The following is a 12,887-nucleotide window of genomic DNA, read 5'->3' on the forward strand; positions in this document are numbered from 1 at the left end:
ACATTAAGTCATTGGTAATTTTTCACCAGAAAGATTATAGTTTGACTAATAGGTTATGTTCTTATCATACTCTTGTTATGATCATTGAAATCTCAGTGATGTGCTTGCTGGAATCGGGCCATTTTGGAAATTATCATTGTGGATGCTGCCACTTAGTGGTGAAATGTGTTGACTATTTGTTGTCAAAATCTGTAATTTGGACAAGGGATTTAGAAGTTTTAAGACCATGTCTGAACCATTCATTTATTCATTTTACAAACATCTGCTGAGTCAATAGAACACTGATAAGCACGGAGAGGATCTGAAGAAGTATCAAGAACAGATTCTGCCCTAAAAATGCTTATCATCTGTTCAAGACACAAATACATACTTGAGAATTTCAATAAAATCATGATGCAATATTGAGTGCCATAAAACCATAGAGTCTCACATTTATAGAGGATCTTAACAGTCATCTTGTTCAACCCAATGAGATGATTAATGCCAAATACGGGATAGAGAATTTATGAGCAGAAGAGATCATTGACTGAGGTTGTAGTGTTTTCTGAGGTTCCAGCCTGAGAAACCAGGAGAGTAATGGTACCCCTGACAGAGGCACAGAGGTTAAAGCAGGGAGATGATTTGGGAACTAAGACGATGACATCTGTTTTAGACTCTGAACGTGAAGGAACAATAAGACGCTATGTTGCCTAGTCTCCTTTTGCTCCCAGATTCATTCCCATACCCTTTGCTGACCCCATAGATAGCTTTACCCAGCCTCTCCTAACCTCTGGCTTCAACCAATGGGAGGCACCAGTATGAGACTGAACGGTGGAAACAGATTAAGTTTGGGGTATTTCTTTTCTGCTGCCTCACTGCCTGGCTGCATCCTGTCTCACAGTGGCTGCATTTCTGATCAGTCTACTACTACATCTCCTGTCAGACAGCCCCCCTTCCACAGCTCCAGCTCTCACAGATTCTGATAGCTCCATTTCCTTAAAGACATTGTTAAATATCTCATTTCTTTTTAGACATTTCCTTAAAGATACAATTTGCCGTTGAATAAAATGTAAAAGGAGAAGAGTAGAGGGCATAGTTCTAGTCTATGGACTAGACCATTTAGAGAGGGCAGGAGGAGGACTATTACCCAAAAAAGAGAGTTATCAAAGAAGAAGCAGGAAAGTGTCTGGTCCTGAACACCAAAGTAAGACAACATTTCAAGAAGGGATTAATGGGGGCGCCTGGGTGGCTCAGTTGGTTAAGCATCTGACTCTTGGTTTCAGCTCAGGTCATGATATCATGGGTCGTGGGATGGAGTCCTGCATCAGGCTCCGTGCTCAGTAGGGAGTCTGCTTGTAAGATCCCCCCCCCCTGCTCCTGCCCTCCCTCCCAATAAATAAATCTTAAAAAAAGAGAGAAGGGTTTAATGAAGATACTATCAAATACTGCAGTAGGGTCAAGGAGAAGACAAATTTAAAAACACTACTGGATCTGTAAGGACTTATTATCTCAGTGGTATTATATTATTTCAGAGGGCAGTTTTAATAAGAGTAAGAATAGAAACCAGGTTGTCAAAGGTTAAAGAGGGAACCCAATTTAAAAACAGGCAAAGGGAGGACATCTGACTGGCTCAGTCAGTAGAGCATGTGACTCTTGATCTGAGGTTCATGAGTTCAAGCCCCACACTGGGCAGGAAAACTTACTTTAAAAAAATAAATAAAATAAAATAAAAATGGGCAAAGGGCTTAAATAGAAATTTTACCAAAGAGGGGTGCCTGGTTGGCTCAGTTGGCAGTGTGTGCAACTCTTGATCTTGGGGTCATGAGTTTGAGCCCCACGAGTTGGGCATGGAGCCTATGTAAAAAATAAAATTCGCCAAAGATGATATACAAATGGCTAATTAACAATGGGAAAAGATGCTAACATCACTGGTCATCAGGGAAATGCAAAGAAGTGCGAATCAAAACTATACTGAGTGATTATAATTAAAACGACAAGACAGTGCCAAGTGTTAGAAAGGATGAGAAGAAACTGGAATGTTCCTGCTTTGCTGGTGGGAATATAAAATGGTACAGCCACTTTGGAAAATGGCTTGGCAGTTTCTTAAAAAGTTAACTACACTGACCATATGACCCAGTAATTTCATTCCTCCATATTTACCCAAGAGAAATGAAAACATAGGTCCACTCAAAGACATGTATGTGATTGATTGTTCATAGCAGTATTACACATGATAGCCCCGAACTGAAAACCATTTACACGTCCATCAACCAGTGAATGGATAAACAAAATGTGGTAGGCATACAATGGACTACTACTACTCAGCAGTGAAAATGAATGAACCACTGATACATGCTACAACATGGATGAACCTCTAAACATCATGCTCAGTGATGGAAGTTAGACACAAGGACTAGATATCACAGATACTGTACGATTCCATTCCATTTTCTAGGAATGTCTAGAAAAGACAAATTCAGAGAGATAAAAAGCAGACTAGTGGCTGTCTAGGGCTGAAGGTGGGAGTGAGAATTAACTGCAAACGGGTACTAGAAATGGAAATATTCTAAATTCCTTTTTTTTTTTAAAGATCTTATTTATTTGACAGAGAGAGTGAGAGATCACAAGTAGGGGGGAGCAGCAGAGGGAGAGGGAGAAGCAGGCTCCCCACTGAGCAGGGAGCCTGATTCAGGACTCGATCCAGGACCCTGGGATCATGACCTGAGCTGAAAGCAGATGCTTAACCGACTGAGCCACCCAGGTGTCCCGGAAATATTCTAAATTCTAATTCTGCATTATGGTGATGGTTGAATCACCCTACAAACTGACTAAAATCATTGTTGGACCTAAAATAGGTCAATTTTATGGTATGTAAATTATACATTGATCAATTTGGTTTCTTTAACAAGTTAAATAAGGAAGATGCAAGGAAATTGAGGAAAAAGAATTAAGGCAGTGAATGGAAAAAGAAACAAAAATATTATTCCATGATTTCTCAACAGACACGGAGGCTTTGGCCATGACTTTTTGTTTGAGATAAATTTGCATGTTTCTAGCTTAACTAGAGGAAAATTCTCAAAATTAAGTAGCAGTGAATCTGCATAATGTGTAGTGAAAAGAAAGCTACAAGGATGATCTTACCTGTAGAATCTAGATCAATATAAATTGAGATGGGAAACATGAGTAAAACTGTCCTACCTTATTTGGATTGCAATTGTAGTCCCATTGCTTTAAACATTTTATGTATTTATTTATTTTCAAGTAGGCTCCCCACCCAACATGGAGCTCCAAGCCATGACCCCAAGATCAAGAGTCACATGTGCTACCAACTGAGCCAGCTAGGCATCCCTCATGCCATTGCTTTTTTTTTTATTATTCTTATGTTAATCCCCATACATTACATCATTAGTTTTAGATGAAGTGTTCCATGATTCATTGTTTGTGCATAACACCCAGTGCTCCATGCAGAACGTGCCCTCCTCAATACCCACCACCAGGCTAACCCATCCTCCCACTCCCCTCCCCTCTAGAACCCTCAGTTTGTTTTTCAGAGTCCATCGTCTCTCATGGTTCGTCTACCCCTCCGATTTCCCCCGCTTCATTCTTCCCCTCCCGCTACCTTCTTCTTCTTCTTTTTTTTTTTCTTAACATATATTGCATTATTTGTTTCAGAGGTACAGATCTGAGAGCCATTGCTTTAAATTAAGAACTCAGGGGCACCTGGGTGGCTCAGTCAGTTAAGTGTCTGCCTTCAGCTCAGGTCATGATCCCAGAGTCCTGGGATCGAGTCCTGCATCAGGCTCACGTCCTCATTAGCTCATTAGCAAAAATAGGTACCCTTTGCTCTGCCTCTCTTCCCCCTGTCCCTCCCCAGAGTAAAACCTTCTGTGAATTCATCTGATCAGGATGATCTAAATCACATCTGGAACGCTGCTTTCAGGGATGTGCCAGGTATCAATTGTTGCTTCTCAGTTCTAAATTCACCCCTTATCACCAAACTCTGATGGACTCAGGCTTTCACCTTTGTTAAGTAATGAGGATGTCAACCTTGGCCAGCAGAGGGCGTTGGAGAGATTTTTGCAGGAAGAAGAGGGCTCTTGCTTTTTCCTCCACCTGCGGCATGGTGGGTTAGCCTATGAATATGTGAGGACATCAGTGATGCTCTGCCCAGCACCGCACGCCCAGAGAGCACAGATACTGCCTAGGCCGAGGCTGGAGCCACGTTATCGTGGTTTTTCTGATATGGACACTGTGTCCAGGCCCGCACCCACAAAGGAGCCCCAACTCCCAATGTGCACCTGCATTCCATGCCAACATTTAATGTGATGCAATAAAATTAGTACTTAAAGGGAAGTTTATAGTTTTGAAACATTAATAAAAAACAAAGACTGAAAAAAATCGAGCTAAGTATTAAAGTTGAGAAACTATTTCAAGAGCAACAGAGCAAATTCAGAGAACAAGAGGAAAGGAAATTATAAAGATAAAGGCATAAATCAATAAAATAGAAAACCACAGAAAAATAGAGAGGATGAGCCAAAGAGCAAGTGAAAAAAATTAGGAAAAAATTGAGAAAATACGAAGAAGTAATACATAAGATGAAACAAACAGAAAGTAAATCACAGTAAACACTAGCAGATTTTAAAACCTAGATGATTTGAGTACGTTCCTGGAAATCTCCCATACCAAAATTATCCAGGTCCAAATAGTTTTCAAAGTGAGTCCTATCTCAAAATTTAGGTTTGTTCTCCCTAACATTCTAGTTTCCTTCAATTCAGTTCATCAAAACTTTAAGTTCTATGAGGGGCTTAAATTCACCACCCTGGCATCAAGAGTCATATGCTCTACTGACTGAGCCAGCCAGGCACACCCAATTCACCAAAACTTTTAAGAGTTGCCAACTCTATACTTGGTACTTTTATCAGTGCAAAATATATTGACTCACTTGATAAATTTTTATCACTTGGCTACTATCAGCAAGGCATAATGCCTTGTGTAGGGATATAGTTATAAACAAGACAGGAAAGTCTCTTGTCTTTATGATGTCTATATTCCATGGATGAAACATACTAAAAAAAACCCACAAGTAAATATCAAATAAATAGAATAAAGCATGGTCACACATGTGAAAATTATATTTATTTATATAAAGGTGATGCATTTGAATTAAAAAAAAAATAAACAGTGGGCCATGTTATGTTTGGCTCTTGAAATTCTATCAGAAACAATTAAATTTCTTAATAATTTTATTTTATTTTCTATTTTTCAAAAAATTAAAAACTGTCCTGGATTTCTCTTTTAGAATAAAGAAAGAAAGGGATGAGGTCACTTAAAACAGGTCTATGTTTTATGAACACACACCATATATCCTGAAAGGAGGAAGGGGACAAAAATCAAAAAATGTTTCCTGGCAAGAAGCAAGTTTTTCAAGTCTGAAGCTTAAAAGTAAAAGCATTTCACAATGTGAACATTTTATTTTTTTTTACCTTGAATAAGGCAAGGACTTAGCTAAATACAGATTTATCAGGAGTTATTTTAACTTGGCTTAATCTGCTGGTTAAAGCTCTTTGTTTAGGTTCAATATTCTTATCAGCTCAAGGTAAGGCCTTCCAAGTACACATCTTTACATACAACCTGTATGTTTTGTAGGCCCAGGGTAAGAGGTTCCTCTCTGTGAATGACCATTTACTTTTACTGTTCATTTTTCATCAAGGCCAAGCCAAAGGAGACTCAAGCAAGGATAGTTGATCTTTTAAGGCTCAATATGTAAAAGCATTGTCCTTCTCTCTTGAATTTTGAACCAAATGAGAAAGCTGTGCAAGAATCAGACAGCTAGAAGGGCACCTGGGTGGCTTGGTCCTGGGATTGAGCCCCACATCGGGCTTCCAGCTCAGTGGGGAGTCTGCTTCTTCCTCTCCCCCCCGCCCCTCCCCTACTTGTGCGCATGCAGGCGCGCTCTCTCTCTCTCTTGCTCTCTCTCAAATAAATAAATTTTTTTTAAAGATTTTATTTATTCATTTGCTAGAGAGAGAGAGCATGGGCGAGAGAGAGTGAGTAAGAGTACAAGCAGGGGGAGCTGCAGGCAGAGGGAGAAGCAGGCTTCCAGGCGAGCAGGAAGCCCGATGCGGAACTCGATCCCAGGACCCTGGGATCATGACCTGAGCTGAAGGCAGCCGCTTAACCGACTGAGCCACCCAGGCATCCCAATATATAAAAAAAAATTAAAAAAAGAATCAGACAGCTAGAGATCAAAGTGTTAGCTTTAGTACTTGATGAAGTTAATTGGACAATGTTGTTTTACCTCTGTGGACAAGTGGGCAGCCCATATTTCATCCCTGAATGAGACAGAGTTTCTAGGTCCTTCCTCAGGCCCTGGCACAGACACTCCCATGCCTGGCAGATAGTGGATCAGAACTCTTGTCTCTGGCAGATCAGTTCAATTCCTTTCAACCTCACCAGTCAGGTGCATTCCTCCTCTCCTGCAGTGAGGAGTATTAATAAAATGTTGGGGGGGGGAAATGGTGTCTTGAAATGAAAGACAGTTATTGCAAACGTCTTGAGACATAAGCTCTCTGGTTTTATTCTATCAAATGGTACTGTTCAATCCCCCTTTTCTAAAAAAGGCACTGAAGACACACCACAGTTTAATCTTTGTCTCAAGTGAACAATTAGCATTTCTGACGATCTCTTGTAGCATTCTAACTGATTTTGATAAGATTCTGCGCATCCCAGGATTTATCCCTTAGAAGCAAGCCACTTACAAGAACACAGGGAAAGGGGGAGGAGAGAATAAATCTTGCGTAACCGATCTTGCCTTGGTTTTAATCTTAACAAAATCTAAACTATTAGTCAACAGTCTGACTGCTTAATTTGGGCATCTCATACTCAAGTACCAGGCAGGTAGTATCATTGAAGCAGCTAATATAACTCGGTAACTCAGGCTAATATCTTTATTTCTACACACACACAAGACCTCCTCTCCCTTTTATTTTAATCATGTGGCTCTACCTTCTGTTTACCACGTTTGATAAAGATGTGTGTGCAAAGAAATCTTTCTCACCTGTAAAATAAATTATAGTGCAAGTGCTACAATAAATGTCATGGACTCTGAGCCTCAGGGCTGGGGAAATGAAAGGGAGCCATGGACTGTGGTGAGCACATGCCCCAAACAAAGGGGGCAGGCAGTCCCTACTGAGCCACAGCTGATCGCTGTCATGCAAAAATGTGGCCACAGCGTGGCCAGATCTTCTCATTTATTCAAAATAAACTAGACATTAGGATTAGGATTTGTCCGCGAAATCTCACAACTTTAAAATATTTTTAAAAACTTGCTTGTGAAATAAAACTTATCCACACGCCATAGGTTGATCATGTGTGATGTGCTTAAATTACTCTTTCTTATGCCCTAGTAAAAGATTAGCTAGTTTTTTTTTTTTTTTTTAATTCAGAGAGGGTTTTATGATGTTTGAAGTTTTCATCTTAATGTTCAAAAAAACTATTGGGTAAAGAACATATTGAAAAGAAAAAAGAGGGGCACCTGCTGGCTCAGTTTGTTAAGCACTCTTTGTTTCGGCTCTGGTCACCATCTCAGGGTCGTGAGATTGAGCCTCCTGTTGGCTACTAGCTCAGGGCAGAGTCTGCTGGAGAGTCTCTCCTTTTCCCTCCCCCACTCTGCTCTTGCCCACCACGTGTGGGTGCTCTCTTTCTCTAATAAATAAATACATAAGGGCGCCTGGGTGGCTCAGTTGGTTAAGCGACTGCCTTCGGCTCAGGTCATGATCCTGGAGTCCCGGGGTCGAGTCCCGCATCGGGCTCCCTGCTCGGCAGGGAGTCTGCTTCTCCCTCTGACCCTCCTCCCTCTCATGCTCTGTCTCTCATTCTCTCTCTCTCAAATAAATAAATAAAATCTTTAAAAAATAAATAAATAAATACATAAAATCTTTGGGGGAAAAAAAGGAAAAATACTTTTCTTGATTTTGTGATAGATCTTGTCATTAGAAAATTGGAAAAATGCACCAGTGAAAAGAACACAGTGATGATTTAGCTAGTATTTTTGGAATAAAGTGATCCATTTCTGTAAACTTCATAGTTTACAGAATTAAAATATTAAACCCCCAATTTTTTCCTATTATCAGTGATTGTTCCATTTTGGAAATATATTTAAAATATGTATTGCATGCCCACTATTCCTCTGGTGTTCCCAATCTGGAGAACCAGCAGTCAGCAGTCCCTACCACATCCAATCGATCCAACAATGTTACAGGATTTTTTCTCCATCAGTGCCCATGGTTCTTGGTGATGCCACTTCAAAGAATGAAGAGGTAGACCAAACAGAATAGTGGGCAGCAAAGTAAGGTTTATTGAGAGATAGTAAAGCGATACTACAAAGCTACCAAGGAGGGAGGGGACCCGAGAGGGTTGCCCCAGGAGTTTCTAAGTCTAGGGGTTTTTATGGGCTTGTTGGCGGGCTGTTTTCATCTGATTAACCCTCCCTGCGCCTGTCATCCAGTCAGGTTTTTGTCACCTATCTATCACATGGGAAAGGGTGGAGGGCTCCTTCCAGGGTGGTGTAAAATCCTTTTAAAGGTGGTTTCCTCTGAGGGCAGAGGGGCCTCTTATCCCTGCCTGCCTGCTTTCCAAATACCCTTCATCACCAAGTCCTGACAGTTTCATTTACTAAGTATACCTGGGATTCTTTCCCTTGTCTTTGTTCTGACCCTCCTCCAAGCCACCAGTGCCCCTTGCCTGGACTCTCTGGTAGTTTCTGACCTAGGGTTGCCAGACTTGACAAATAAAAATACAGGATGCCCAGTTAATTTGAATTTCAGATAAACAACACATAATTTTTTTAGTATAAGTCAATCCCAGATATTGGATGCGATATACTTACAGTTAAAAAATTATTCATTGTTAATCTGAAATCAAAGTTAACTAGGGGTCTCACTTCAACTCCGTGGGTCACCTCCAATACATTTTCCACACCATGGTTATGATTCTTAAAATTCTCACCTGATCATGTCACTTTTTGGCTTTTATTAAAATTTCTTGTTATCTTTAAGATTTAGTCTTGGGTTTTTTTATTTTTAAATTTATTTTATTTTTTAAGGTTTTATTTATTTATTTGCCAAAAAGAGAGAGAGAGCGCACACACAAGCAGGGGGAGCTGCAGGCAGAGGGAGAAGCAGGCTCCCTGCTGAGGAAGGAGCCCAATGCAGGACTCGATCCCAGGACCCTAGGATCATTACCTGAGCTGAAGGCAGAGGCTTAACTGACTGAGCCATCCCAAGTCTTTGTTTTTTTAAATGATTTTATTTTTAAGTAATCTCTACACCCAACGTGGGGCTCGAACTCACAACCCTGAGATCAAGCATCGCATACTTTTCTGACAGCCAGGTGGGTGCCCCAAGTCCTTTGTTCTTAATATAGCCCTCAAGTCCCTGCCAACCTCTCCCGACTCCATCTCATTGCACCTCCACCCTCTCCAGCTTTAGATTAGAGCCTTCAACATGCCAGTCCAGCCTGGAGTACACTTCCCTTCCCACCCTCCCATCTTTAGTCCTCAAAACTTGGTGTCAGCACCTCCTCCAGGAAGCCTTCCCTGATCTTCTAGGCTAAGTTAGCTCCCCTCACAATACTAACTTAATACCTGTTTGTTCTTCTAGAGTGTAAATCCCAGGAGTCTCTACTAGGTACCCTTAGGGCCTGGTAAAATGTCTAGCACAGAGTATTCATTGATAAATGATGAATAAACACTAAACATTTCTTGAACTTTTCTCAAAGACTGGGTTCACCACTATATCACCCATTATCCTACTGTACTGGGAGCTATTGGTGCCTCCATTACATGTCTCTGTTCTTGCCTCTACTTACATTATTGGCCCCAAAATGGTCATATTTTTTTAATCAGTTTGACTTCTTTTTTAAAAAAATATTTTTTCTCTCTCATTTTTCTGTAATATTATCTGTTAAAGTCACTTCTTGCTTGGGAGAAGAACAGGAAATGGAACTCTTAATTTTTTCTTTTCCTGATCTGTCAGGGACTGAGAACTGAGACAACAAATTTTCTCAGAATTGTATTTATTAGATTTTGAGAGGACTGAGGGGTTTGCTTAAAAGCAAAACTCATGGATTTCAGTGGGTTCCTGGCAGTCTTTTTCCTTTCTTGTTTTTTTTCTGGCTTTTTTAGGTTGCCAGATAAAAGATTTTGAGATAAATGAGATGCCACTGTGTATTTTTTTCCACTGTTCAGAAGCTGATAGTTTAAAATCATTTCATGGGACACCTGGGTGGCTCAGTCAGTTAGGCGTCTGCCTTCAGCTCAGGTCATGATCCCAGAGTCCTGGGATCGAGTCCCGCATCTGGCTCCTTGCTCAGCGGGGAGACTGCTTCTCCTTCTCCCTCTGCTGCTCCCCCTGCTTGTGCATGCTCACTCTCTCTCTCTCTGACAGATAAATAAATAAATAAAATCTTAAAAATAAATAAAATTTCCACAAATTTCATACTGCTAGATTAATCTTCTAGAAGATATTTAATCAGATCATTCTCATGGTGATTGCTTATTAGAACAAAGCTAAATATTCTTAACTTTTCTTACTTTTCTTTTTCTTGACTATTTAACTTTTATTTCTTTTCTTAACTTAAAATATCCCAGGCACTTAAGCGCTTTCATGCATTATCTTATTTAATCTCCCTAATGTCTCTATAAGGTAGCTACTAGAGATGTATCATTTTATACTCACATTTATTTTACTCAAGTTCAATGACACTGGCTTAGGAGGGAGAGAGCAAGCAAGAGTGAGTTCTTTAGAAGAAAGGGCTTTGACAAAAACTTCTTCTGACACCCTTGAAGCTCTCTGGTTGGAGAATAAAGAGGCAGAAGAAAAAGAAAAAGCAAACAGCAAAGAAAACTTTCTTAGACCTATAGCTTCTAGGCAAGGCCAGGACTAGGGGCCAGGGCTAGCAGAGTGAGGCACTTGCCGTGGGTACAAAATTTAAGGGAAAGCCCAAAACTCACTAAACAAGATGAATAATATTTTAATGCTATTATTTAAAAAGCTCAAAATTAATACAAAATATCCACCGAGAACAAAATATCAAAATTTTAAACAAAGAATCTGTCTTGACCTTGCACTTGCAGGACGACTCACTTCCCCCCACCCTCAGCCCTGTTCTAGAGCCTAAGTATACTGTTCAAATCTCAATTCTGTCATTTACTGGTCATGTGATGTTAGACAGTTATTTAACTTCACTGTACCTCAATTTCTTCATCTGTAGAATGGGGATAATAACGCTATGTCCTTCATAAGGTTGTTGTGAGGGTTAGCTGAACCCCTGTCTACAGTAGATTCTAAGTAAATGCTGGCCATCATTATTGTGGAAACAAACACTGCATAACAGAGTCCTGTTGAATGCTAGATGGTTTTGTATCTTGTTACCATGCTTGAAAAGCCCCCAGAACTGCGTGTCTCACACAACTGCCCTAATTTGTGTCACGTATGTAGAGCATGTAATCAGCTTTTCCTAAAGGATTAAAAGAATTGACTAAAAAGTGTGAATGCCTTACCTTGGATTGATCTGTTCATTCTATCTCACCACCCAGTTAAGGGCATATTTTGAGTATTTCCTTAAGCTGCTTCTGAAGACGATTCTAAAAATGCTATAAATGATGGCAACATAGGCTATGTGTACTGTTTTCCGGGGTGACTAGATCAAGACAAAAATCGTATTAACTAGGGTATATTGAGAGAAAATAAAAATCTCTCCCAAGTAAGAGGCGCCGAGGGGAAGCCCTCCTGGAAATCACCTGGTGCCAAAGTAGAATTAATTGACCACTACCACCGTCTTGGTTCCCCTTCTATACTTCACACGATTTCTATCTTAACTTTTTTGTACTTAGCGGTTTGCGTGTTTATCTCCCCAGCCAGACTCCCTGGCAACAGTCGCCAGGTCAAGTTCATTTTTTAATACCCAGCACCAAGCACTTGCCAGGCACCGGACACTCACGACACATTCAGTGACTCCATGAATGAATTGAATTTGGGTTTGGGCACATTTAGCCTAAAAGTTTCCTCTTTCAAACAACATAATTAAGGAGACGGAGGGGAAAGGAGCCTCATAGGGTATCTCCTCTTAGCGCTGTAAAAATGATTTACCATGATTTCCCAGCGACTGTAAATGCAGAAAGGGTTTTGTGAGCACAAGCACTCATAACGCCGTCTGGGGCACAGCGACCTTGCATGGTCGGGTCCGCTCTCCTTGCGTGCCCAACTCTGCGGAGCCTAGGGGACCCGAGCGGCCCCCGCGCACGCGCGGGCGGGAAGGGCGCTCGCCTACCCTCCGCTCATCCCCCCTCCCTCCGGCCGCCAGGTGGCGCTGGCTGCCCTGCAGCCACGTCGCCGCCGACTCTCGCCGGGCCAGATCGGGGCGGCGCCGGCCGCCTCGCGGGCCGCGGGTCCGCCTCCGCCGCGCCGAGGGCGTGGGCTCCCGGCTCCCGGAAGCGGCGGCCGCGGCGCGGGGCCGAGCGGGCGTCGGTCCCCCGGAGCAGCAATGCGTGGCGGCCGCCTCTTGTGACCTGAGCGCGGCGGCCGGGCAGGGGCCGCTGAATAGCTGCTCGCTGAGGCGGCGGCGGCCGTGGCTGCTCGGGGCGGGGCGTGGCGTGGCCGTGGCGTGGCGGCGGCGGCGGCGGCGGCCTGATGCTGCTGAAGCTCTTACAGAGACAGACCTATACCTGCCTGTCCCACAGGTATGGGCTCTACGTCTGTTTCGTGGGCGTCGTGGTCACCATCGTCTCTGCCTTCCAATTCGGAGAGGTGAGTAGCGGCGCGGGTGCCCCCCCCCCGGCCCGGGCGCCTTGGACCGGCACGACCCCGCGGCGCCCCGAGCCCCTGCCCTCGCCGAGCCCCGCGGCGCCC

At 42.4% G+C, this 12,887-nt stretch overlaps 1 protein-coding gene across 2 annotated transcripts in view; it reads left to right on the forward strand.

Annotated features, from left to right (window-relative positions):
• The first annotated feature begins 12,642 nt into the window (after positions 1–12,642).
• The window catches only part of GNPTAB (N-acetylglucosamine-1-phosphate transferase subunits alpha and beta), a 73,500-nt gene continuing 73,255 nt past the window's right edge, over positions 12,643–12,887 (forward strand). For both annotated transcript variants that reach the window (XM_034987729.1, XM_034987730.1), the window contains exon 1: positions 12,643–12,785. In XM_034987729.1, coding sequence (XP_034843620.1) covers positions 12,669–12,785 — 117 coding nt within the window. In that variant the 5' untranslated portion in view covers positions 12,643–12,668. The remainder of the gene's footprint in view (positions 12,786–12,887) is intronic.

Source organism: Mirounga leonina, unplaced genomic scaffold (assembly GCF_011800145.1).
Source record: "Mirounga leonina isolate KUSES-001 unplaced genomic scaffold, KU_Mleo_1.0 Mir_418, whole genome shotgun sequence".
Taxonomy (NCBI): Eukaryota; Metazoa; Chordata; class Mammalia; order Carnivora; family Phocidae; genus Mirounga; species Mirounga leonina.